This window comes from Notechis scutatus, chromosome Z (genome assembly GCF_049901735.1).
Source record: "Notechis scutatus isolate UNSWTSFEM ecotype Mainland chromosome Z, rNotScu1.2, whole genome shotgun sequence".
In the NCBI taxonomy this organism is placed as follows: domain Eukaryota; kingdom Metazoa; phylum Chordata; class Lepidosauria; order Squamata; family Elapidae; genus Notechis; species Notechis scutatus.
Window position 1 is genome coordinate 135,599,406 of NC_142025.1, and position 27,859 is coordinate 135,627,264.

The window sequence follows — 27,859 nt, forward strand, 5'->3', positions numbered from 1 at the left end:
ACACACACACAAACCCCCTCCCAATCACGCGAATGGTACAAGATTTATCCGCGTCTCCACCAGGCTCCTGCCTGCTCCTTCCCCACCCTCTCTCGGGCTTCCCCTCTTGCTGTCCCCCCTCGATCTCCCCGCCTTTGCCAGTTTCCTTTCCGAAAACCGTCTCCGTGGCAACCGGCTTCAGCGGGACAAACTGAACGAAGGATGTGGTTTTGCATGAGACTTCAGCGATGGAACATTGCCATGACAACCCGCCCGCGCCGCCCCTCAACCAGGCTCCGCCCGAGCGGAGGGTGGGGGTGGGTGGGAGAGAGGCGAGTGTCTTGGAAGGGTGAGGGCAAAAGGAAGGAACGGAGAAGGGAACTGTTAGTCTCGCACATGCGCAGTGGGAGGGAAGGGCCTGGGAGGTAAGAGGAAGGGCTTTTTGGGAGGCGTGGGGCTTGAGGTCGCTGTAGTTTGAAGGGGAAGAAGGGAGCGGAGGCCTGTTGGGCAGATTGCTGTGATTAGGCAGGACCTACAAGCATTATTTCTAGCCACGTGACTTTGCAGCACCCCCGTGTAACCTTCCAGGATCTTAAGGGCTGACATGTTGAAAGGGCTTTGGTATGAGTTGTTAAATTGGGGGTGCGAGACGACTATCCCCCATTATCACATGGCTGTGTGTGGGGCTCTGGCGTGACCCGCCAGGTCCTTGGGGGTTCAAATGACCAGGGAAGGCCCTTCCATGAACAGCAGAGTCCCATGAGTAGAATTTGGTGAGGTTAGGCTTCGGGGGTTATCCAGCAAGATTTGAAAAAGAAATTATCTCTAAGAGTCAGTGTCTCCTATGAAGGATTGTTTTGATCCTTCATAGGAGGCACCTAATTCTGCTTTATTACACATAGTGTAAATAGGCAGGAACTTTTGTGATTTCAGCTACTTGTCCTTTGGGATCTCAAGTTCTGAATCTTAGTACATATGTTGAAGTGTACCCACTCTTAAGATACCATAGTATCCTGTTAGAGCCTGCTGACAGTGCATCCTAGGCAAAGTTGATATATTACAGGTAGTCCCCAACTTATGACCATAATTGAGCCCCAGATTTTTAATTTATTTATTATATTGTTGACGAGACATTTGTTAAGTAAACTTTGCCCTATTTTACAACCTTTCTTGCCAAAGGTGCTAAATGAATTGCTGCAGTTGTTAATAACATGGTTGTTAAGTGAGTCTGCTTCCCCACGGACTGCTCGTCATAAGATTACAAAAAGTATCAGGACCCTAGGACACTGCAGCCATCATAAATATGAATCAGTTGCCAAGCGTCTGAATTTTGATGACATGACCATGGTCCATGGGGATGCTGCAATGGTCGTATGTGTGAAAAACAGTCATTAGTCACTTTTCTCAGTGTCATTGTAACTTCGAACAGTCACTAAATGAACCATTGTAAGTCAAGGATTACTTGTATTATACTATCTATAACAAGCCTGACTTGTTATTAAAGGCATGCAAGCATATTGACATAATACATTGGCAACCTCAACTTTAAGGTACTGCAGAGCATGGAAGTGTTTACTCTGTTCATGGGTCTGAGCCCATATTGTGTATGTACTGGAGGAAGATTCAATCAAAATGAACAATGGAATGTGGCATCACACTATAAAGAAGCAGAAGTCCAAGAAGGAAAAATTTGGAAAAGAAAGGAGCCTGGAGTGAGGGTTAAACATAAGACAAATACAAGACAAGGTTTTGGGGAGGAGGAAGTACATCCCTCTAGGCAGAATGTACAGAGAATAGAGCAACACCTAAGGTTTAAAAATGGTACAATATTTGACTGGGAAACTGTTGTTACTTTGAAGATCCAGTGACAATTAACAGTGAAAAGCCTGAAGCCTAAGATATTGGCATAATGTGAAACCCTAGAACTTTATAGTATATAACATGATAGAAAATTACAGAAATGTATGGAATGTAAAGTAGATGATGAGGATAGGAAACGGAGCAATATATCACTGTCAAAGGTTTCTTGAAGTTAATAATCTTGTGCAATCTTGTTTTAATTCATTCAGTTGTACTGCCGTCTTAACAAGTACTGGAACTATTATTTAACAGCTCTCAATCAAGCACTTTTTTTATATTTTAAAAATCAAGGGGTCTGTCACTTTCTAATGTTTTTCCTTTCCTACTGTAACTCATTTAATCTTTTTTTTTTTAACTTCCTGTTCTAACTTTCAATTATTAATCCATTTTGTTTAGTTAACATCCTACATTACCTGTAAATGAATCAAGGAAACACTTCAGTTAGTTGAGTATAACTCATATATTTTTTTCTCCTTCTCCCATTTTTCATCAGGATTGGTGGAAAGCTGATGCATTTCTTGGAGATGGTTGCTAACAACTGAGTGAACAAAAGCAACGGGTGATGTTGCCTGGAGAGATCAGAAGACTGTATCAGAGCATACCAAAATACTGACTGCCTAAATATTAATTGTATATTTGTCGTAAGGTTTCTCTAGAGAACAAGGTACTTTTATTATTTTTTGTTGGGGAGGGAATGCTGGCTTAATTCAGGTTTCAGATGCTAGGAAATTATTAGGCTAAGGAGAAAGGTTTGTGAGATAGTGATGAATGTGAAGATAAAAATGAAGGAGGCTTTGTGTTTTGAACTGAGTCATTCAGGCAAGAATTTTGAAATTGAATTGATTCTAACAATGTCCTAAATCCTCTTGGGCTAATAATTGCATTTTAGCTAAAGTTTCCTCCTAGAATTGCTTTTAAGTAAAAACAACTGTGGTGGAAGGGTAGAATGCATTTTCTATCCCATTGAAAGAATATTTGTGCTATATGGAATAGTTTTGCATGGGAAAGAGGATAAAGCTAAGGAGACAGAGAGATCGTTTTTAAAAGACTTGGGACCATTGATTAATTCAGGTGGTCTTTCAGGTGGTTCTTTAGATAAATTTTGAGCTAGCAATGAACCTAACGGCTGAAAAGGTATGCAGTTGTTAACTTTATGAAAAGTGGTTTGTCTGTTCAACTTTGCAGACGTTTGCAATAAAATTGCTAAAGTAACTATAAGCTGTATCTGTTCAAGGAACCTGGAAGGCAGGCTTCTGTAATCTTTTGCCTTCCATCCAGGTATGCTGGGGTCACAATTTTCAGTCTACCGAACTACATAGTTAGGCCATATTTGATTGGGATTCTGGGAGCTGTCATCTCAACACTTTGGAGAAGAAATAGATATGACTAAATTTTTCCGTGATCTCCCATTCCGAGACTTGGTGACAGCCAGATTTTAAATGTGGCAATAACAGAGTTAACAATAACATGTTTCCACATGTTCAGGCTTACTCATATCAAATAGGAAGTCTTGACTCATTGTTAGATAGAGACCCCAGATTATGAACTTGCCGTTCAGCCTGGCTAAGCTTCAACTTAAGTCTGTTCTTTCCCATACAGAGTTGTCCAAGTAACCGAGTCAGACTCTTTATTGCACCGTTTTTCTAACCTGGCACAAACATTTAAAGATAAATATTAGCAACATGTTGATGATACGCACCCTCTGCTGCTGAGTGACATTACCCAATGGCTTCATGTAGGTGTTAAATAAAAAGAGAGAAAGAGTCTGTGGCACTCTATAATGCGCTCTATTTCATTCTCTCCATCAAGATACTGGCTGTTCAGGAATAAGAAGAATCACTAAAAAAAGGGTGGCTACAGTCTTACAGAGGTACACCATGGTGGTTGGTATGAAAGCTCTGGGCAAAACTGGGCAAAACTGACAAGTTTAGGAGGTCGACACTCCTTCCTCCATGTCTCATAAAAAGCTACCAGGCAGAACCACCAAACCCTCTGGTGAGGGTTTCTTTTATAGGAATAGTTGAAATACTCAACTTTTATGGAGTATCACTGTTGGAAGTTAGATTCTCCTCTCTTCTAGGAAAACAGCCCCCACCCTTTGTCAAGTAGGGCTATTAAAATAGCTGGAGCCAGCTTACTTTTCACAACAAAAGGAAGGAGAAAATTACAGGCATAAGATACAGAGAAAAAAACCCTACAAACTAGCTAAGATCCTTTCCCATAGAAATCAAATAGATGGCAAGTTATAAAAACTTGTGAAAAGCAAACCAAAAGGCATGGCAGGAAGGAACCATGATAGCAAACAAGCAACTACAAAGGATCAGGACCATCAAACCAAGATCCCAATCTCAGACAGGAATTCAACACACACAAATCAAAGACTTCAAGAGTTCACACTTACAAAATCAAAGGATCTGAAGGGTATAAAAAAGGGTTTCTCTACTCACAAGATTAGACCTGCCTTCCTATTAATAAACTGATTCTGACTTTCAACGCAGCTGACCAAATCATTTTGCATTTCTCCCAGCTGGGAAATTTGAATGTACAAAGGAAAGAACTTTGCCTAATTCCTTAAAGGGCAAGGCTTCTTTTTTCCTTTCCTCATCACTTTAAAGGAAAAGCAAATGTGGACTGCTATGGGTTCTCCTGGGTTTGGGAGAACCCATAGCTAATGTTATGGCTGGTTCGGAGAACCTCCAAATCCCACCCTCCCACCCCGCCCCATCCCTCCCAGGAGTCTCCATGCAGAATTTTTTGGATGTGAGGTAAGTGCAGGGCCCAAATGGAGGCTGAGGGAAGGTAAAAAATGAGCTTCCCGGAAGCTCCGGAAGGCAGAAACAAGCCCGCTTCTGGCCTCTGGAGGGCCTCTGGAGCCCCGGGGGAGGCCGTTTTCACCCTCCCAGAGGCTTGAGGAAAGCCTCCGGAGCCTTGGGAAGGCAAAAATGCCCTCCTCCACTGGGGTGCAGGAGGCCGACTAGGCCACACCCACCATGGCCACGACCACCCAGCAACCAGGCAGATAACTAGTTGCTAAGATTTTTGAAGCCCATCCCTGAGGAAAAGGTATTTAATTTGTTGTTTCATCATTGCCATTTAAATGATAGCCATTTGTATTTTAATCTGTTCTTCCTTCAGAGGATTTAGGACAGTGCATATGGGCATCTCCCACCCATATTGTTTGAATGGTTATATAAGTTAAAACATGATCTTCAAACTGTAGATCAGAGGTGTCAAACACAAGGCCCGTGGGCTGGATACAGCCCATGATGTGGTTGGATACTACCTACAGCGCTGTCCTGGAAAATGTAAGGGTTCGGCCCAGTCTACCCAATGTGAAGAAGAAACATGCCAGCAGTTTGGGGAGAGGCATCAAGCTAGCCATGCCCAACAAGTCGGCCATACCTACCCTCTCCCCCGAGGTCAACCACAGCCCTGATGTGGCCCTCAATGAAATTGAATTTGACACTGCTGATGTAGATCGAAATTTCTCAACCATGGCAATTTTAAGGCACAGACTTCAACTTTCAGAATTCTCTGGCCAACCATGTTGGCCAGGGAATTCTGGGAGTTGAAGTCCATACTTCTGGGAATTGAAGTCCACACTTCTTAAAATTGTCAATGTTGAGAAGCCCTGCTGTACACCAACAACTCTTAGTGGCTAAGGCAATAAAGAGTCATTATAGGAGTTGTAATCCAACAGCAGTTTGCAAAACTACATTTGCTCATCCCTAAACAAAAAGAACAAAACAGGCTTGTGGTTAAGGCACATTCTACAGTTCCATGGTTTGCATAAAGTTGTTTTTGGAGAAAACAAATTGATTGGATTTGTATCACATGCCAAGTCATAAATCAGCTTTAGAACAATATGTAAATTTATTCAACATGCTAAGCCAGAGGCGTAACACAATGGCTCAGCATGATGTGCAAAACTGGAGCCTAGGAAATGTTATGACAGAGCAGATTTGAATTTGGGGCTCCTTAATTGCAGTTTGAGGCTTTTATCCATTTTTCACACGCTATCTTCATGAAACAATTTCAGAAAGTGATATAATGTTTTTGAATTCTCTTTCTTTCAGCAGTTAGAAATTGAAGATGCCATTCTTCAAGTCTGCCACAAGCCTTCGTTCGGAAGGTAGTGATGCGGACCTAGAAGGCATAGGTAATGTCCAAGAGAAAGAAGAGGATATTGATGATGATGGAACCTAGAAGATATGGGTAACTTTTAAGGGAGAAGACAAAGTTATCGCAGTAGTAGGAACCATCTGCACTGTCAGATTCTACATTGGGGTTCAAGATATTGGAGTCTCTGAAACTGGCCTGTAATATGATTTAAGTGTTGAAATAGGAGAGCAAGGAGATATCTTACAGTTCATGTTATTTGTTTCAGTTTGTTTATACTAGGAACTTAAAAATCCACTGGACTAGGTCAAATGTATTTAAACCACTATTTTATTTGTATGATAATGATGAACTATACTAGGTCTCTAATAATTGACATTAGTACTCTTTTTGCTGACTATGAGAAGAAACTTTCACAGTTAGTTATATACTGTTAGCTAATATCTGAATTTGGTGAAGGTATGATGAAATTTTGCCTAGCTGACTGAGACAGTGGTTGTTCCAAAGTGACTGTCAGGTTGTGATCCAAAAAAAATTGGAATTTGTTTATCCTTGCAAACCATATCTCTAGCAGTGACTTGAGAGTAATTTCTATTGGTATCCTGCTGTCATTGAGTTGCTAATGCAATGCAATGCAATGCAATGCAATGCAATGCAATGCAATGCAATACAGTACAATATTTTAGCATGAGAGTTGGATAACTGTGACTTTAAATCACTAATGGATGATCTGCCATCATAATTCAAGTTCTCCCTGCTTTTCTATCCTGTTGGAAAGCCCTTTATCCCCATAGATCAAAAGATTTGGCAGGCAATAGCTAAGGACTTAGAACAAGTGTATTTTTGACATTTAGATTTACCGAAGGTTTCCCAGAATTTCATCGTCTATTTTATGTGCTGCAGTTTTTCTCGGTCTAAATATGTTATAAAATATCTGTATCATCTTCATTTCAAATATAGCTTGACAGTTTCATAAAGGGTATTTGACTGGAGGTGTTGCTGTGGTTTTGTTTCAAAAATGTTGATGTATTGCGATGGAAAGCTGTGAAACCTTTCGAGAAAAAAGTTGAAAAATGTAGGCTGTATAGTAAAGTGTGCAGATGTGCTTGGTTAAAACAGCTTCTTGCTGAGCTGAGCAAACAATAGTGCAAAATAGGGCGGGGAACTAAAATAGAGGTAAAAGGATCTTTGCATGTCTCCCCATTGAATCAATTGATAATATTCCGTTACTTTTTGACTGGAAGAGATTGGGAGAGCTCATTCTCAAGCCAGATTAAAATGCTGCCAAGGAAGCCAGCTTTTGAAAATGAACAGGCAAGAAATAAGCTCTTTGTATTCCAATAATAAAGGGGCCAAAGAAACAGAACCAGGGCATTGTGGCTGTTTTCCACATGCCTTGGTATGGTTTGTGAACTAGTGCTCTTCATTGTATATTGGTTTTGAAATTGGAACTAAATTAAAGCAGGCTGAAACACAAAAGTCCTTACTAGCATTAAGGGGCATGAGTCTCTGGTAGTATGAGGACCCAGAGAGTGAGTCATTAAACTGTGAGTGAGCAACTAAATCTGACTATCCTTGATTTCAGACTGTCCAAAGCAAGACAGAAACAGAGGCAGAGGGATGGAATAAAGCATGTATCCAGATCAGATTAGGAGCATAAACAAATTCTTCCTTTTTTTCTAGCCAAGTCTTTTTTTCTAGTCACATGTTCAGAAGAAGCACCATTATTTTTATTTTCAAACAAACCCTATAAGGCCTTGATACATTATTCTAAGTAAAGACAATGCTTTTCAACAAGCCAGCTTCTCATCTACTTTTTTAATGTGTTTTTTTTTCTGGAAAAGCAAAACATATGGGGCAGAGGACTTACGAGGTTAGCGAGTAAGATAGTGTTTAGTGTTTCTGAACATTATGTTGTTTATCTCTGATCTAGACAGTTTGACTCCATAGCATAAAGGTGGGGAACTATGGCTCTTTTATGACTTATGGACTTCAACTCCCAGAATTCTGGGAGCTGAAGTTCACAGGTCATAAGGGCCATAGTTCCCTACTCGTGCCATTGCATATGATCTGAATGAAATTCAGAAGGTGTCCTGGAGAAAAGCAGAAATTTCCCCATTGCTTAGGTTTCATATGGAAATGTGTGAGATGATATAGATTTTGGTATTCTTGGCAGGTGCATTATGAATGGTGGAAAATAAAATATTCTGATATATGAGTACAAGAGTAACTGTCCTGATTTTATGGCAACTGGTTAAACTTCAGGGAACAATCTAGGCTAGAGGGTCTTCAAAGAGTGTAGGAGGGTTGTGATAAGACAGTGATATGTATTGATTGGGCAGGGACAAAACTGAATTTCAGCCGAAAAGTCTAGCTCTCTGCATTCTTAAAAATGCTTTTTATAACATAATTATAGGTTTAGCAAAGACAAAAAGGTAATTGGTGACCACATATAAGCCCTCAATATTTTTTGTCTAGGCACAAAAACTGGAGCTTGAAAATTAGTTTGATCCAGAAAATTAATATTGGCCAAAGAAGATACTGTCTGTCTATGCAGAGGATCATATATAGATCATAAAGCATCTTGTTGCTCATTACACAATAAAATCTATTTATTTGGATAGGGCCACAGAACAAAATAGAGATAAGATTCTCAATCTTAAACTCAGTGATCCCTACCCCAGGTGTTTTGCTCCAGGTGTGATAAACAGGTGTTTTAGAAGGGTTCTTACTTCACCCTTCAGCAATTAGGAGGGGACCTCAGCAAAAAATTACTGTACTGGGCTATCTTTCTTAATCACTTTTCTTTCTTACTATCTGCCTTTCCCACAACATTGTCTTCCACCAGCTGAAGGCGAGTTGGCCAAACTTCAACGCCAGTTCCGCCTTTTAGAAGGTGACCGCCATGCTTATGCCTTGGAATCTCGCGAAACCATCCGCAGACAGATGTATGTATTTCATTGAATATCGTTCATCAATTCTTCATTTCTCAAAATGTATTGGGAAACTTTCAGAATGTGTAGGTTGGGAGGAGAAGCTACGTTTTCCTTTCATTTTATGCAAGAGTTAAACCATTATAGATTAATTGACCTTATATCAGGGGCAAAGTAAGAGAAATGAAGATGATTTGCAAGAGGCTTCTCATGATCTGTTATATATTTTTTTAAATGTCTCACTGCTATGTCAACTTCATTCTTCAGATGCATTGAACCTCAGCCCCTATTTTGGCCATGGGATTGAGTGGTGTCAACTTCAAAAGAGGTAAAGTAGCTTTCTTTCAAAAAGCAACTGGAGTTTCTAGAAGATGTTTTATTTCTTATCCAAGAAGCTTCATCAGTTCTGATTGAATGGTGGAGAATGGAAGGGTTTATATTCCTTGCAGTCATGTAAGGACCACATGACTTCAAGGAATATAAATCCTTCCGTTCTCTACCATTCTGTCAGAACTGATGAAGTTTCTTGGATGAGAAGCAAAACATCTTGGAGGAAAGTCAAGTTGCCTTTTGAAAGAAAACACCTTTTGGGCAATCATGACCTGAACCACCGAGAATCTCCACAGACATTCAAAACACATAGAAGTCATAATATGCCTACTTGAATAGATTTTGGAAATTATAGAAAATGTGCAAAATCTGTTTCAATTGCTATTATTAGAAGTAGCGTTAGAAATAGTTTAACTTCCCAGATGTCCATGTTGTTTGTGTCCAACCTTAAATGTTTTAGCTGAGTAGCTGATTTCTTACCTTATTATTTTCCAGTCCTGCATAATTTCATACTTTCTTAGCCTCATCTTTTTTTGGTTAGTGATGACACCCCACATGCATTCTTTGATTTCCATCTTTTGAGCTCATTTCCAATTTTGGCTTTTGAAATAGTCTGGATATTATATGCCTTACTTCATGGAGAAGACTAAAAATTGAAACATTAAAAAAAATCAGTCTCTTTTTCCCTTTCCTTTTTCCATATGCTGATCCAGATGTTGAGATAATGCTGATGCACATGACAACGGCTATACTCTTAGCAACATATAATTGACCATTGTGAATGCGCATGAGTTGCTTTTATTTAATGCCATGTGGCCATGAGGCCTACCCCACACAATGCTATACAAATATACACCCATTTTGTAGGAATAATTGGTGTCCACCATCATGTGTGCTTGCAGAATTGTGCAGTATTGATCCAGGGTTTAATCCATCTCTATCCTATCCCTTTAATCCACTGCATTCCCAGAGAATCCAGTATTCCTACTTTCTTTCATCTTATTTAAACTACTTCATTTTACCTTCTATCAGGAGAACATTCCTTCCTGGTTTTCTATCTAGGCATTCAAAAATTATACCATCTTTAAGGGAATCATGTATTTTTATTTCCCCTGCTTATTTTACAGCGACAAGTCCTGTTATCCCAACAGTCATATCTGCCCCAGACAATTATGCTCACAGATTTCCTAAGGCAAATGCAAATTAGCCCTCTAATTTTTCCTTGCCCCGTGTCACAAATCCTCCCGAACTGGCGTTGCCACCACTCCCAACCAAAGTTCACCATCATCATGGCCATGAACATCTCGTTCCTGCCCACCAGGCTGCATCTCGCCCCGCTATTTTACCACCTCTGAAAATCCCCACTTCATCTTTGTTGGACAGGGTTGAGGTCAAGCGCCTGGAAAAAGAGAATGAAGATCTACAATACAAACAGGCTGTGGCCGAAGGTCATGCCAACCAGAAGAAGGAAAAAGCCCAAAGTGAAATTCTCCGGTCCTTGTTGACTGAACGGGATGCAGTGAAGGAACAAATAATGAAAGAAAAAAAGCGGATAGCTCGCCTTGATCAAGAGGTATAGAGAGACAGGATAAGACCAAGAATTGTTTTTTTCTAAAATGGGATGAAGCAGCAGGTTGAAGAGCTAGGATTCTGGGACCTTAGAATTTTGATGAACCGTGGTGGTGCAATGGTTAGAATGTAGTACTGCAGGCTACTTCTGCTGCCTGCCGGCTGCCTGCAATTTGGCAGTTCGGATCCCACCAGGCTCAAGGTTGACTCAGCCTTCCATCCTTCCAAGGTCGGTAAAATGAGAACTCAGATCGTTGGGGGCAATATGCTGACTAAACCGCTTAGAGAGGGCTGTAAAGTGGTATATAAGTCTAAGAGCTATTGCTGTTGATGTAGTTGTGATATGAAAGAACAAGAGATTAGGCATGTGCTGATACAAGGTCTTAGAGGCAGTATGGAAATGTCTAAGATGGCTGTCTGCTACGTAGCATCCAGTTGGTATATTGGGTTTTCAATTTTTAAAATATTCAGCCCTTTGGTCATATTGCTAAGAATTCTAGCAATTACAATCCTCATCCACTAGGGAAAAACAAAACAGGTAGTCCTCAACTTACAACTGATTGCTTAGTGACTATTCAAAGCTAGGCTGACCCAAGAAGGGACTTATGGCTTGGATCTGAAGTTCCAACAGTCAGACCCTCTTCATAGTCACATGATCAAACTTTGGGCGCTTGGCAACACGGCCACATTTATGGCTGTTTTCAGCATTCTGTGGTCACATCACTGCATTTTACAGCAGTTTTGCTGAAAATCAGCACTTCTGGATTTCAGCAAACCATGCTTAACAGTTGTTGCAGAAAAACATAAAATTGGTCTGGTTGCATGACTGACTTGTTTTATGACCATCATGACATAAGACTGTAATGGGCAGGTTTCATTATGGTCATATGTCCACGACTATCTGTATTGTCTTTTTTCTTTTTTTCTTTTTTTTTGCAGATGTCTTTCACATCCAGAAAAAGAAAATTGGAAATTGGTGCAGAATAAACTGAATTAAGATTTAGACCTCTTTAAGTTAAATATAGGGATGAAGAATGCAGCAGGGGTTGGCATTTAGACCCCAAGATCAAATGTTAGAGCAAAAGATGGATTTCTCCAAATATCTAATTTCTTGGGTCTGAAACTAACCTGCATTTTACTTCCATGAACTAATTTCCTGTTATTAATAGCTCGAAACCTGGGAGAACCGTTTGGCTGACCGGAAGCAGATGATGGGAAGTGACAGCATGATCCAGGAACAGAGAGCCCATTTGCAAAGAAAGATTCAGTCAGTAGAAAACCAACTAGATAAGGTAAAAATAGTCAGAAATACCCAGATTTGGTGCCAGAATTTGTGGATGGTCTAAACTTTCTTCATTCTGGTCTCTGTTTCCAGATCTCCTCCGAATTCAGTTCTCAACTTGTCTTGAATTCACAACTGCGTGAGGATCTAGAAATTCTCCGAGTTGGACATGATCACTTTGAACAGCAGTATAAAGATTTAGAGGAGGTAAAGTGAATTTAAAAGAAAATTGTTGAATTTGTTGGGATTCTTGTCTAACAGAATTTCAAGGAAAACTGGAGTCATGTTATAAGATAATGAGGTTCTGTTAGAGAATTCTGGGATTCAGTTGCTTAGCAAGAACTTTTGTCCAGAATGGAAAGGTGTGATTGGCTATTTTGGTATCTTAAAATTGAGGTGCCAAATTGGCAAATAGGAAATCATGGGCTTAAAAATGCAGTTTGGAAAGTTATTTTTGGTTATAAAGCTGAGAACATAATTTGACAATGAAATTCTGATGCTTTGAGTTATATCGGGTTCTGCATACGTTTGCTGTTAAAAGAGTTATCCAGAATATTCCAATCTGTCAAAAATTCAAGCTGTTCATTGTTTGGTCATACACGTTTTGTAGAATTTCCCAAATGTAAGCTGTTGCATGTGTATGAAATTACATGGCAAAGATTACCTTACTTTATTTGTTAATGAAAGCATTAACAAATAAATACACTTCTTGACTTTTTTCATGGAAGTAGAACCTGCAGCTTTTGATGCCACTGCAGATTTCCCAAACACACTTAAAGGATACTTTATGCTTGTGGAATTACACCCTAAAGAGTAATCATCAAGCCCAATTTCATACTTGAGATTTATCAGAGTTTAGGAAGAATAGAATTAGGAGGAAAAATGTGTAAATAGGCATGTTGCTAAATTGAAGGCGAGGATGTTTTGGAGAGAATGAAAGCCCAGTGACTGGGGTTCAGAAAGGACATGGAACTTTTATGCAGAATGGTAAGTTTGTGTTGCAACAAAGAAGTTTTTCTTTCTCTGTTTGTCTTTCTCAGGAACTGCTGGAGACTCGTAAAACCATCATCAATGTGGTCAGCACCTCCTCTGCAGCTTATGATGCAAGGTTAGCAGAAAGTAATGCTCAGTTGTTGTGGGGAACTTGTCCTTGGATCTAGATGTGGTCTTATATAGCAAAGAATTTATACTTTCACTAGTTCATGATTGCTGCTTAAATGTCATGCTACCTTCCCTTTTATTTGTAACTTTCACTTTATTTGTCTGATTGATATGGCTGCCTATCTCACCTGAAGTGACCTAAGGGGTATCAAACTCGATTTCATTGAGGGCTGTGTTTGACCTCGGGGGGCAGCTCAACATCACTTATGATGGGGGTGTCTATGGTGGCCCAAGCGTTCTCAAAGAAAATGGGCTCCCCAGCTCTGTTTTTGGCTACAAGGGCCCTCCTGAGGTCCATTTTCATTGGCAGGGGCATCGCAGTGAAGCTTTTTGATATTCTTCATGAATACTCTATCCATGCATTGTGGCAGTTTCTTCATTATTAGCCATGCTTTCTTCAAAGTTCAAACTTGTAATATTATCTCTTTAATATCAAAAGTGGCCATTTACATTATGTAAAATACAGTCTGCTTTGAAATTCTACGCTCCCTGTATATGTGTGCAAACCATACCATAAAGATAACCTTGCATTGTGACTTTGGCTGAAGGTGATGTAAACGCTGCAGTCTGCCTCTGGTACTCTGATACCCCAAATTATAAAGTCTACCCTCGTTCTGGTGTTCTTAGTCCATTACTGTTGGATTTCCTACCCTTCCATAAACAGAAGAACTAGAAACTGAGGCAGAGTATACAATTTAGGGTTTGTCAAATTTTTCAGCTTTCAATTTCCAAACGTTAGGCGTGCTCAAAAGTTGTGATATATCTTGGGGATTGTAAATATATTTTGGTTACTTTAATATAATTTAGACGTGCTTGGTAAGTAACTACATAAATATAATAACTGTTTAATATTTTGTTTGTTTTACATCATATGATGTATGTGTAAAACACAACCATTGTGGTTTGTAAATTGTGATTTTGGTTTAGAATCCACCCAATTGTGGCTTATATTGTAAACCTGGATAAGCATATCATGGCTCAGCATGATTAGTGAAGCCAGTCTCAATTAATTGGAAGTTAAGGGTGGAGTATAGTCTCATATTTGATGCTTTCTATCACCCCTTGCCTAATCCATCCCAGAATACTTAGACAGGTGACACAATATAATACAGTAGAAAAAGCTAGGAATCTGGATTCTTGAGTTCTTAGAGCTGTTTCGAGTCTAGTTTGATTCCCAGCCAAGAGTTAGAACTACAAGCTTAGCAGGCATGGGCATCTGCAGCAGGTGGGCAGTGACAACACATGTTCCTTGACACAAATAATATGACAGGTATTCATCTCAGATGTCCAAATCCAAGTACTTAATTGTGTTATATGTGCAGTGGCATCACATCACACTTGTCATTTTGATGTTGCTGTGACTTATTTCCGGTGCCTGTGCTTGTAGGCTGTGATTCATGATATGATCAATGTGTTTATAGCAAAAACTAAGAAACCATTGAGAAGAAATCTAGCAAGTGTCAAAGGCAAAATGCAAGCAGTCCTACGTAAAGCAGAAGTAAGGCTCAGTTCTTGCTGTCTTTCTCACACCTGAGCACCGCAGTGGGTCAGAGGCCTTCTCCTTTTATTATTTATTTATAAATTTATATGCCTTCTCTTTCTGGGCGGCAGAAGTTATTATTCACCCTGCTTGTTTGTTATTTAATGGACTGTCCAGATTTTAAGTTGTTTGCTTTTGACTTTAAGCAATCCACTTAAAAAGATATTGAGACTCTAAAAAAAGTGCAGAGAAGAGCAAAAAGATGATTAGGGATCTGGAGGCCAAACTGTAAGATGAATGTTGTGGGGAACAAATATGTCTAGTCTAGTGACGAGAAGGACTAGGAAGAGAAGGTCTTCCAATACTTGAGGGACTGTCACAGAGAAAAGAGAGTTCACTTAGACTCCAAAGCACCTGAGGTCAGGTCAAGAAGTGACAGATGGGAGATTATTAAAGAGAGATCCAACCTAGAATTAAGGAGAAGTTTCCTGACAAAACAATTAATCAGGCTTGTCTCCAGAAATTGTGGGAGCTCTGTCACTGGAGATTTTCAAGAAAAAATTGGACAACCTCTGTCCAGAATTATATAGAGTTTCCTGCTCAAGCAGAGGGTTAGACTAGAAGACCCACAAGGGTTATTCCATAATTCTAAAACAAAGCCATAAGGAAGAAAGGCAAATATTAATAAGCAGAAGCAAAGGGGAGAGAGATTGGAGCCCTAAATACTAGTGAATTAAAGGTTCAGTCTGCTGAATGAAGTTTATTTCATTGACATTAGGGATTCTTCTCCCTAACCTCATCCCTTTTCTCCCTCCACCTCCCAAAGTGGAGTATCCGCAGTTGATGTAACTGAAAGATCCCAGGCTAGATAAGATGGGATTCAAATTTAACAGAAATCCTTTTAATTATAGATGCCAGGAATTCAGCCTGCGCTCATTCCATTGTGAGAAGGTTGCTGGGCTGAAGTTGGATGGAGCTTTCTGGCCCACAGGTGCTTTCAGCTTCTTTGCAAATGGAATCATCTGTGCCCTGACCTTATGAAGAGAAGTTAGGAACTGGGATTCTTGGTTCTGCCCACCTCTTTAATCTTGCCCTTATTTCTTCTTTGGGATAAATGTAGGGATGAAGCCCATGCCCGTTTGGGCCAGCTGCAGGACAAAGCAGAGAAGGACTTAAAGCAGTATGTCTCTGAGATGAAAGAATTGGAGCGCTTCCTGGAGAATGATCGGCGCATGTCTGAATTTGTCAACATCAAGCTGCAGGAAAGGACGTTCACTGAAGAAGCACTGAAAGCCAAAGCAAAGAAACGTGTGTATTTATTGACTTGCAGGCTTCCATCTTTAGCAGGAGAAGGTGACTTCGAAGCCATAGAAAGCAATCTCTGAGCCAGTAGGGATGCATTGATTTAAAAGCAAGTCATTCTGGCATTCAACCTTCTGAGTAACTGCCCCTGTCACATTAGTGGAAGGAAGCCATTTTATTTATTTATTAAATTTAAATGCTGTTCATCTCACTATCAAGCAACTTTGGGCACTTTCCAATGCCATAAATAGAAGTATAAAGAAGTTCAAAGGTTAAAATAATTAAAATATTAATTTTATGTTATTTATTTATAAAATTTATTGGCTGCCCATTTTACTATAGAGTAATTCTGGGCAGCTTGAATTTACATATAAGCTAAAACATAAAATATTACAATCAAACCTTACAACCAAACACACACGGGAAGGATGGGGGTGCAGTGCAGGTGGAGGGCTAGGTGGGAACTGTTATTACTCAACCAAATACCTCTATTGTGCTCATCCCTCACTGGGGCCCCCAAGCTAGCCGGCACTGCCACATCTTTAGGCCCTTACAAAAAGATAGGAGGGTTGGAGCCAACTTCACATCAGAGAGCAAGATATTGGGCGCTGAAAATTAAAACTTTAAAATTAACCAAGTGGATAAAAAGGACCACTGTGTAAACAGTTATGTGATAATTATGAATTATTTACTCAAGTGTTTTATACTTCTGGTACAGGACACTGTAAAGGAAGATCAATTGGTTGTCAGAAGAATTTTAGACAGTTTAGCTGTCTATTTTTAAATGCACAGTGAAAAGAAGATGCAGGGTTCATTTACTCGTATAGATCTTAGAGGAAGTTTATTTAAGAAATGGCCAAAGGCCTCTTCAAAGATGGTACTTAGAAATAATGTAAGAGTTTACAATCAATATTCTGTTGTTTGATGAAATGGGAAGGCCTTTGGACCATAATTGGTACTGTTGTGATTCTAGATGGGGATAGCTTGGCTCCAGTGGTCTCTTTTCCAATATCCTGATGACTTGGTTATTGTAATGCAGTGGTGCACATGTGGGACCCTCTGAGAGACTGCCAGATGTTATCTAATTGCAGTTTTTAATAAGACAAAAGGGGGAAATTATTACAGATGTGACTTGGGAGTGACCATATTAAATATGAATGAAAGCAAATTCAGCTTTTGTCATGATCACAAACTCACTCCTTTTCAGATGTGGAAAAATGTTATTAAAATTTATTAATGGTAACATAAATGTCTTGGATCTACCAAAATGTGATTAAATTGTAATAGTTCTCTTTTTATTTTTAATGTGTGTTCAGACTTTAGGCCCTTACGAAGGGACAGGTTTCAACTATTTCTGGCCACTGCAGATTTGGGAGTTACAGAAAGGAGATTTAGCACATGTAAAGTTAGAGGAAGAACTGGGGTCTTTTCTTTCTTTCTTTTTTCTTTCAATAGAAGAAGAACGCAGACGGAAAGACAGTGAAGAAGAGTTGCTTGAATCTTACTGCAATGCTTTTGATAAACTCCTGGAGCTCACTGGCTCAAATGATCTGAATATGGCTTTGGATACATTTGTTAAAGGTGATGTATGGGAATGGCAGTTAGTGGTTTTTTTTTTAAAGGATCATTGTACTAGATAGTGTTCACTGCCTCAGCCTACCGAGGTCGGTCAGCCTTAAGAAGAGCCCACTGACTGGGACATTTGGGAGCTATTCCCCCTCCAGTGCCCCTTGGAAATTTGAGCCCTGATTATTAATATATTGACTGCTATAATGTTTATCCTTCTCTCTGTAGATAGGGAAAGGAATTTTGCTCAATTCAACTACGTCAATGAACAAAATAGCCAGAAGGACCGACTATGGGAAGAAATTCATGAGGTGAGTGGAAAAGATTGTCTCTCCTCTCCTTTCTCCTTTTTTTATTTTTAAGAAGGGCAGTATGTTTTTTCTAGGTGACTGCCTTTGTGACTTTACCAACTACTCCAACTGAAGTGCTATCCATCTATCTTTGAATTAGCTGAAATTTATAAATGCATATATGAATATGAGCGCATCCTGTTATTCCCTGTTAGGAATAATTGCAGTATTCCAGGCTTCCATTCTAGACTCTGCATATCCAACATATTTATAAATTACTTGGATGAGGAGTTGGCAAATTTGATTGTCAGGTTTGTAGATATAGCAATAGCAAGATCTCTTAGACTTATATACCACTTCACAGTGCTTTACAGCCCTCTCTCAGCATTTTACAGAATCGGCATATTGCCCCCATCAATCTGGGTCCTCATTTTACTGACCTCAGAAGAATGGAAGGCTGAATCAACCTTGAGACAATCAAGGTTGAACTCCTGGCATTGGGTAGAATTGGCTTGCAATACTCGATTCTAACCATTGCTCATCATGGCTGTGTAACAAAGATGAGGGTAATATCAGAATTCAGAAGGATTTTAACAAGTTGAAAGTTGGTTGAAATTCATCTTGCTGTTTTTCAGCCCAAGCAAAATCTTGCATTTAGATAGGACAAATCAAAGGCACGTAATGTGGGGGTAGTTCTAAATAAACAAATAAATAAATAGGAAGTTGTATATATGAAAAAAAAACTGAGTATCTTGATAGCTCACAAGCCAAACATGAGCCAATAGTGTAATGTAGCTGCAAAAAAAAAAAAAAAAAAAAGCAATTATTGTCCTAAGCTGCTTGAACAAAAGTACAAGAGAGAACTTGTCATTCCCCTATTTTGCAGCAGGTCTGGAATATTTTAGGAAGCAGAGTGTCAGACTGGAAGATGTGAGGGTGGTGGTGGTGAGGGCCTTGGAAAGAGCAATAGGAACAGTTGGAAACAATGGCTGATGTTTGCCTACAGAAAAAAAAACTCTGAGATACCTTAGTTATCTTCAAATATCTGCACAGCCATCATGTAGAAGGAAGGGAAGAATTGTTCTGAATTGTTCTAGAAATCGAGAAAGAACAACTTTAAATAAGAAAGATGTTTTAGCTGGACATCAGATAACATTTCTTTTTTTTTTTTTTTTTTGAAAATTTTATTTGGGTTTTCACAAAAACAAAATACAAATAAAACATCTTTTTTGAAAATAGCATGGTCCCAGGTTATCACTTCTTCGTACAGATACAAAACTCAATTTCATGCTCATTTTTATATTCTATTCCATATCTTATTACCATTTTATATTTTCTACATAGTTTTTCCCCTCTTCTAATTTTCTCAACTTTGTTTTGATTATCTCAATTCAAATCATTATATTTATACTTTTGTCTGTCCTGTTACAATTTCACATTATCTTTTCTTATTAAACAAATTTTTCCCTGTAGTTACCAATTAGAGTATGACACCTTTATATCCTTTAATTTTATCCATTCAAGCTCTTATTTAAGCTTCAATGTATAGCTTTAAGATTATAGCATTCAATATAATACATAACTTCCAATCGAATTCTGCTTGGTACATTCTTAAAATAGACACTATATTCTTAAAAAGAAAAAAAATATATATATATGTAAATAAAACACATTCCATTCCAATTCAATTCTATCATTAATATAAATTAAAATCTTAAAATCTTTAACATTTCTTTTCAATTGAATATCATACTTCCTTGGGAACACTTATAAACTTTCCATAGTTAATTCTTTCCCCCCCCCCCATATTTCTCACTTATATTTTTATAAATCATTACTAATAATTAAAAATGTTCCCTTTTAATTCTCTCAATCATTTTAATTCATTTATTTATTAACAAACATCCCACTGCATTACAATAAATATTTTATCCATCATCATATTTTCTAAAGTTATTTCTATTTGTAATATAACAAAGCTATCTTATGTACCTTTGCAGAATCCCTTTTACAATTAAATTTTCACCCATTATCTCTAAACAAACTTATGGTTACAATCCTTATATCTTTTCCCTGTTTCTCCATTTCTTATTTCTGTCTTTTACAACTTCTTTTCCTTGCCTTCTTCCCCCTCTTCTTCTCCCTCCCCTTTTCATCCCCTCATCTTTCTACTTCTAACTCTCTCATCTGTAATCCCCTCTTCTGTTGCTTTCTAATATTATACTTATCTTTCAAATTGTTCTTCTTTTTGGTTGTTTTTTCTAATCTTAAACCTTTCACTCTCTTTCCCCCCGACATCAGATAACATTTCTTAATAGTAAGAGATGTTCAACAGTGGAACAGACTAACTTGGGAGAATGGTATTTAAACAGGGGCCTCATGTCTTTCTGATGGGGATGCTGTAGTAATGGATTCCTGAACAAAATAGTGGGCTAGTATAAATGATCTCCCAGGCCCCTTCCATCTTTGACAGTCTATGTCTCTGCAGTTGGTAAAAATAAGTTCCTTTCATCTTTTATCTTCACTTTTCCAGCTTTGTCATGAGATCCAGGAGATTCAAAAGCGAAACAGTCAAAGGGAGGCCCAGCAGCTGTTGCAGCTCCACGAAATTGAAGGCCAACAGGAGGACACTGTGAAAGAGGCCAATCAGGCTGAACAGAATGTGAAAAGGTTCCTCAAGATTTGGGAACAGCTTAAAAGTGGTGAGCAATGAGGGGAGAAAAAGGAGTTGCAACTGAATAATAATGAGAAAGCTTTTCTCCAAAGCTTTGCAGATAGGGACTGGCTCATGACAGCTATGCCTTTTTTTAATTCCTCCCAAGAGTGCACTATCTTTTGGGAATGTGCCACCTATTGTGATTGTTGCCAGGATGATCACAACCAATTGTAGAATTTCAGGTCATCAGTTAAGTTAGCACTGGTGCCACAGCTCCTCCCTGGTACCCAAGATTGCCCCCAGTCCCCTCATCACCGTTGTTTTCCTTGTGTTTTTAAAATTGATGTATGTGAAGCCAACAGACTTCAGGATCAAAAACTTAATTATAGCCACCTACGATGATGGACAGCATATATTGGGAGAACTAGGAAGCTTAATGGACATCAAAGTTCATGTGTTGACAGCAATGAGCACTAGATTAGCTCTCCTTGCCATATTCTGTGTCAGATGCTGCACCCTCGCAGTAAAAGCAGCGAGCATGTGCAGATGTGTATGATCCAAACAAGTGGTAGGCCAACATTATTTAGTGTGACATATCATGACCTGATATAGTGAGGTGGGGGGTTCACTTATGTATCTCTTTCTTCCAGTAAATACTGGTCCTACAAATATGGTCACATTCTGTTTTTTAGCACTAGAAATATTTTTTTTTACTTAGCTTCAGTAGTTACTGAAACAGTTACGGTTGAACCATGAGAGGAAAAAGAGGATAAGAAGAGGCACGGAGGATTGGTTTATGACTGGCTGATTGTTCTTTGATCAACTGAAAAAACTGCTTGCCGAGAGTGGCTCAGATGGTATGGGGATAACCTGGGGGTAGAAAGACACTTCCTTTTTTGAGTAGAAAGTTGGGCAAAGTGGATACCAATTCCCACTGGCTCTGGACAATATGGCCAATGGAAAGGGGAATTTAGTCCAACTTCCAAAGGCCACAGGTTACACACTCATCTTTGTTAGTGGGCAGGGCATTTGAAGAGTGTAGTGTCAAAAAGAAGAGTGTTTTTTTCCTCAAAATTGAAAACCTTGACTCATCTGGTAGATTTGATGGCCAGTTCTGTCAGACAACATAAAAGAAGCCTTTTTTTCCAACACCACATATGTATGCAACTTGTAAGTTTGGCAGGTGGGCCTTTAAAAAGCTTGTAGCATATATTTTTTTGGCTTCCCTTCTTTTCAGTCTCCCTTTATCTTGGAAAACCAACCATTTCACCATCCATCATGCCAAATCCTAGACAGAAGATCAGACAAGGTCTATCTATGGAAATTGGTGTTGGAAGCAGGTTCCCCACAAGTGCAGTGCAGAGTGGTTGATTAATTTACCTTATCTTTGGGGCAGGCGAAAGCTGCACCTAGTAGATCTCTAAGCTTTTTTTCTGAAGGACATGGCAGTTACTGGCAAGCATCAGGATTCACTTTCCTTCCCCCCCTCCCTCTCTCTCAAAGCAATTGAGTCTCTCTTCTGGAAACTGGAGTGTGACCATTCCTCGCTGGAAAAAGTGCTGGGTGGGACAACAACTGCTCAGGATGAGAACGTTGCCATTTACCTGAGCATAATTGAACAGAAGGTCAATATGCTGCTGACAATGTATTCCTACAAGAAGGCTCAGGTATGCAGACAGCAACAAGGCCAGAGACGGGCCATTTCTCATCTCTGTCTGTGTGGAGAAAGTGTTGCATGGATCCAGGGGTGGGATACGACAGGGTTAACTACCGGTTCGGGATTTACAAGGTTCGGTGATTTATGATGTGCTTCCCTGCATGCTGCGAGCCACGCCTGTAAATCGTCATCAGCACGCTGCGTGCAGAGAAGCAGCCTTTGAAATAGCCCTCTTTTCTTGCTTTTTCAACTGCAGCTGTGCCTTGTTCGGCAGCTGAAGTTGAAAAATCAGGAAATAAAGATCAGGAAAGAGCCCAGGTGGGTGGGTGGGCAAAAACATCAGCAGACATAGAACTGGTTCTATGTCTGCTGCTCTTCAGAGCTACCGGTTCTACAGAGGTGGACAGAACCGGTAGAAACCCACCCCTGCATGGATCCGTCTGTCCCCACCCCCCCACCCCCCCGCCACCAGATTAAGAAGAGGTGACTTTCAGCTTAACTTTTCCCAGTTTAGCCAACCTAATTTAGATTGCTATAACAGGAACTGGGAAATGTTTCATTGCATAAAAATCCATTTAGAATTTGCAGGAAAAATACGTGACTGGAGCTATAGGACCGGGGTGTCCAAACTGGCATCTTTAAAACTTGTGGACTTCAACTCCCAGAATTCTTCAGCCAGATATGTTTTGGGAGTTGAAGTAGTTGCCATGGTTGGGCAGCCCTGCTGTAGGATAAGCTCTGCTGAGTCCGTTGTAGACATAGGTCTCCGTAGATCCAATATAGTTCTCACTTTTGCAATGTTTTGCTTTACCTAGCTCATTCTCAGTTTTTTTTTTTATAGTTGATGATATTATGTATGTGTGTGTATGTGTGTGATATATTTCTACAAACCTAACAGTTAGAAACTTTAAAAATGGTGTAGGGTCTCCTGCTTGGGCGGGTGGTGGTGGTGGTTGGACTAGATGACCTACAAGTACCTTCCAACTCTGTTAATCTGTTAAATAGGTTTCCGTTAAAAAAACATTTTAATAATAGCAGCCACCCATTTAGTGTTAACATATTGGAATTGTATTGCGGTGGGCAACCTGCAGCCCTCCAGATGTTGCTGAACTATAGCTGCCCTTATGTTTTACTTATTCTCCATTAGGATACTAAGAGGTTGTAGTTGTCAGCTACATCTGAAGAGCCAAATATTGCCCATTTCTGGCAGATTAATATATGTAGTCCAGTGGGTCTTGTTTAATTTAAATCTTCCGGTGAAGGGTAAAGAATGGTTGTTGGGTAAAGAATTGTTCTCTACTTCTAAATTTGGTCTCTTTTTAGGACAATGATGAACCCTATGATACTGTGGAGACAGCACAGCTGCTCCTGGGGCAGACCCCAGGGCTGCGGCCAACTGCAATTACTGTTCGGCCACCCACAGCTGGGTAAGGAGAGCTGGTTATTATGCAGACAATCCAGAAGGATATCCCACAAAGCCTACGTTCGACCTGTCCCCACTTTCAACATTAAAATCATTAAAGTCATGGGAAACGTGTTTTTTGTGATGGTGTCTCCTAATCTTCTGGAATTCTTAAGGGCCTTGGGTTGTATAAATTTCGTGTGAATGCTACTTCAGTGTTCCTTCCATTAAGAGCAGCTTGACAGCTAGAACTGATTTACTGGGTTTTTGCTCATCGGAAATCTCTAGACACGCAGGGCAGCCATCTGATGGAGAAGTTGTAGCTTTGAATTTTTTGTTGTGAGCAAAAAAATTGGAGTAAATCAGGGATGAAGAATCTTTGACACTCTAGATATTACGAACAGCTCTCAGAATCCCACATTATTGACAAGATTGCAGGTAGGGATATTTGGGTAGCATTTGGTGGGGTACAAGCCCTTGATCCATGGTGAGTCAATTGGATTTGCCTGCAACGTCACTGTTATTACTTTAATTTTTATACTGAGGGCCCTAGGGTTATGCATGGCATTTTACAAAGGACAAACCCTTGCCCTAAATTTATAGTATAAACAGTGACACAGGAAAGTAATTTTAAAAGAAATTAAAAAATGACTAAATTCATGAAGATTTCCATGCTCTGCATTTGAAAGATGCCCAGCTGGGGAAGACTGCATTGAGCAGTTCATTTAAATATTGTTTGTTAACAAAGTTGGCCAGCTCTGTATGTACCACATGCCAAATGATTAATCATGGTTTAAAACTACTATTGGAAGAGTTAACACAACCTGATGTAAAATCAAAGTATTTTATGACTTAATGAAATATGGGATCTGTATCCAACATACTTTGGCTTGGTGGGGTTATGTTAATTTTTTAGGAATGATGGGATTTTAAAGAATGGATTTTATATAGTAATTTAGTGACTCAGATGCATAGAAAAAGCAGCATATATGTTAAAGCCAAGAAACACCACAGCTCAGCAAAATGCAAACTAAATTTTTAAAAAGCATGAACTAGAGTAGTAAAATAAAAAAAATCAGGAAAGCAAAGGCATATGCTGAAATAAAACTACTTTAGCTTGATGCTCAAACTAAGATATGCCTCTCTCTGACGAGAGTCAAAGTCACAGGTGTATTATAAAACAGACTATTTCCCATATTGCAACATTTGCTCTGTGGTGAGGGGGCATAATGTGGCAGAGGCATAATTGATGCTTATTGGATCCTGGTATTTAGAGGTCAAGGCTAATAGGAATAGCAATTGTATAAAAGCTCCAGTTTCTGAATCATTTTCTAGTCTACATGGAATTCTGCATAAAATAGAGCACAGCAGGATCCGTTTAGTGGGTTAAACTAAAAAACGAGGAAACAACAGAAGATCAAACTCTTGGGAGGAATATGAAATCAATGTTCCCTAATTCTTCTAATCTCATAGGAGCAATCAGATTTTAGAATAGCTCAAGAACAGATTTTTTTTTTAAAGGACAGATTTGTGGTATTTAGGACAATATTAATCAGATCATTCTTTGTGGTTTGCAGACTTGGCCATGAGCCAATACAAGAAGAGGACAACAGACCTTTAACTCATGAGGAACTCAGAGAAAAAGTAATAAAGGAGGTGAGTACAAGAGACAGGGCAAACTAAGTTTATATTAAGATGAAAATTAGCACACTTGGATGCTTTAAAAGTTATATATTAGAAAGAACTGCTTTTCTAATGTTTATTTATATGTAAGAAGGAACTTATTCGCCAAAGTTGGGGGATGATTTCCCACAGTTGGCTAAATTTTGCTTTTCTGTAGTGATTCTGACTCCTGTTGTAGAAACATTTTCCTACTAATGCAATTTTGCCTACTTTCTTGAAAGTAGGTCATGCATTCTGTCTCAGTTCCTTTCTTTGTATTTGTTGATTAACCTCAACTGTCCAAACTCCTCAGCCATCAAATAATCCTTTCAACAACAAATCCATACTTCTACTGGCCCCAAGGAACCTGGTTTTAGAAAAGAGACTATGGGCTCTGGTGTGTCTTTGCACTTCAGGTTGTCCTCTGGAATATTGCAAAGTGTCAACCTCTCATGCTGAAGCAGTTTTGAGCTGCCCAGTGGTAGCCTTCTTTCCCACCACTCAACAGAGATGTGAACCTTAGCAATATTAGCCATGCACACGTATGCATCCAAACTGAACTGTGTTGTTTCTCTGTGTCATACAATACACGTGGGCATATGCATAATTTTTGTCATGTTTATGTAGTGTATATTGGAGGTGGGGACCCTTTGAGAGCTGTATGCAACGAAATTCCATTTTAGTGTATGCCGATTAGTGTACATTTAAAGTGACAATGGAGTTATTTTAAGCCTTAAGTTTAAGTCTCTGGGCTGCAAACATTTGGAAGGCAGCTTTCTCTTTGTTGTTATCTAATAGTTGTCTAGAATTTTTTTTTTTTTTTTGCAACTCAGATCTGGTAGCCCTAAGTAAGCAGTCTTTGACACTAGCCAAAAATGAAGTCACCATTCCCCAACTAATACAAATATATATATATTTTTACCACTTATTTTCAAATGATAATAGAATGGATTTCTCTCTCCTCCAGATCCAAAGCAAGGCAGCAGCACTTTCTCTAAAGAAAAGCACGTAATGTGCAGTTCAGTGACTGTATCCTGGGACTAACACACACAAGAAATCACCTCAGGCCTCCAGACGTGAATAGGAATCTAACTGCAGCCTGGGCTATGCCAACCAAAGAAGAAAACTGAGGCAGGTTGCATTTCAAGTGTGGTTCCTGAAACATTTTTCTTTATACCATTGCCCTCTGCTGCATCCTTTCTCGTGTCTGGAAAGGCTGAGTATAGCCTTCATCCTGCAGGATCCTTCACTTTGCTGTAGTCCATGGAAAATCTTCCTCCTGTTGGTGAATTGTTCCTTTTCTGGCTGCTCGTGTGATCAAGACAGATGTATTGTGTCAGTGGTACATAATTCATAGCTGTCATGCCATCCAAGCTGTTTGCTTCCGTGCTGTCTGTTTGCTTATACAGTATGCCTTTAATTTGACTCCACATCCTCATGCAGAGAGAACGCATCGCAAAATATTTGCCTATAGCAGTGGTATTTTACTTGGCCACCATTCCGGTGAAGGAAGCAAGAATTTCCAGCTTCTAAAATAAGATCATTTTAGGAAACAGGTGACCGAATTTGCTCTATTCCCCCAGCAGCACTTTGTATCAACAACAGTTCTTTCTCCTGTTAGTCTCCTTAGCTGTCAAGAGTGTTTGAGGCCCACAAGGGGTATATCGCGTCTTTTGATGTATCTGAGCAGGAATTGGGTTTATTTGAAGCACTTAGGCACATCTTGAAACGGGTGTTTCTTTAAAAAAACAAAAACAAAAAAACAACCAGCATGTTTCTCAGAGTGTGGTTTTTCACCACATGATCATCTGAGGCTGTATCAGTCCCAGACAAAGTTCCCATTTACAACTGCCAGTTAGAGCTCCGTAAGTGGCATATGCAAAAGATTCCCCCCGTGAAGTAAATTGAAAAGTGCATGAAAACAGCAGTAATCGAGGTATGCGTCAGAGGAGAAGTTACTTCCCTATAGTTATCTCTTCATTTCTCTTTAAGCCCCCTTTTTTGGAAGAATATTTTTTTTAAAAAAAAAATCCCCCATTATTTCAACAAAGATAACACCACTCATCGTAAGCTGTTCCCCAACCCCCAAACGATTTTCCCCTAGAGGGCCCCTATTTCAGGCCTCTTGGCAGTGTCCCAGAAAGGAATCTTAGGGAAGCTATTCCTCTCAAAGATGATCATCATGAGAAAAAAACAAAACTGATAGTTTCACTGAAGGAAGATAGGTGCTTTCAATTCTGCCATTCCTGTGGGTGTGGAATGCAGGGGTGATGTCTATATATCTTGTGTGTGGGAAGGGTGGAGAAGTGGAGACCGGTCCCAGATGGGCTGACATACGCACAGTCCTGTGGCAAGTGAAAAGACTATCGTGGTTTTTTTTTTTTGATGATCAGTGTAAATCGAAAGTGGATGATTAAAAGTTTTAATTGACAACACTGGTTGGTTTTTGATGGTTTTGTTGGAGCATTTGTTGGTCTTTGGGGAGGTAATTTCTCTTCTCATCCAAATTAGGAACAAGTGATCATTGATACTGACCCCTGCAGCTAATTTGCAATGAGGAACCAAAGTTGAAACATGCCCTATGGAAAAATCTTAATTTGAAGGGTACCTC

General features: G+C 39.4%; 2 protein-coding genes across 3 annotated transcripts in view; one reads left to right on the forward strand and one right to left on the reverse strand.

Annotated features, from left to right (window-relative positions):
• EMP3 (epithelial membrane protein 3 (MAM blood group)) overlaps window positions 1-27,859 on the reverse strand; it is a 112,980-nt gene that overhangs the window by 23,342 nt on the left and 61,779 nt on the right. The window lies entirely within an intron of this gene.
• On the forward strand, window positions 303-27,683 carry ODAD1 (outer dynein arm docking complex subunit 1). Of its 2 annotated transcripts, none has more exons than XM_026682404.2 (16): window positions 303-404; window positions 2,333-2,503; window positions 5,916-5,998; window positions 8,807-8,906; window positions 10,605-10,794; window positions 11,960-12,082; window positions 12,166-12,279; window positions 13,113-13,180; window positions 15,834-16,021; window positions 17,471-17,596; window positions 17,810-17,892; window positions 20,405-20,573; window positions 22,031-22,194; window positions 23,508-23,611; window positions 25,164-25,242; window positions 26,216-27,683. In XM_026682404.2, exons 3-16 carry the CDS (start codon window positions 5,932-5,934, stop codon window positions 26,258-26,260), a joined length of 1,620 nt encoding a protein of 539 aa, XP_026538189.1. In that variant the 5' UTR covers window positions 303-404; window positions 2,333-2,503; window positions 5,916-5,931; the 3' UTR covers window positions 26,261-27,683. The 2 variants fall into 2 exon arrangements, with proteins under 2 accessions (XP_026538189.1, XP_087801012.1); XM_087944886.1 differs by having other exon boundaries at window positions 336-404; window positions 5,919-5,998.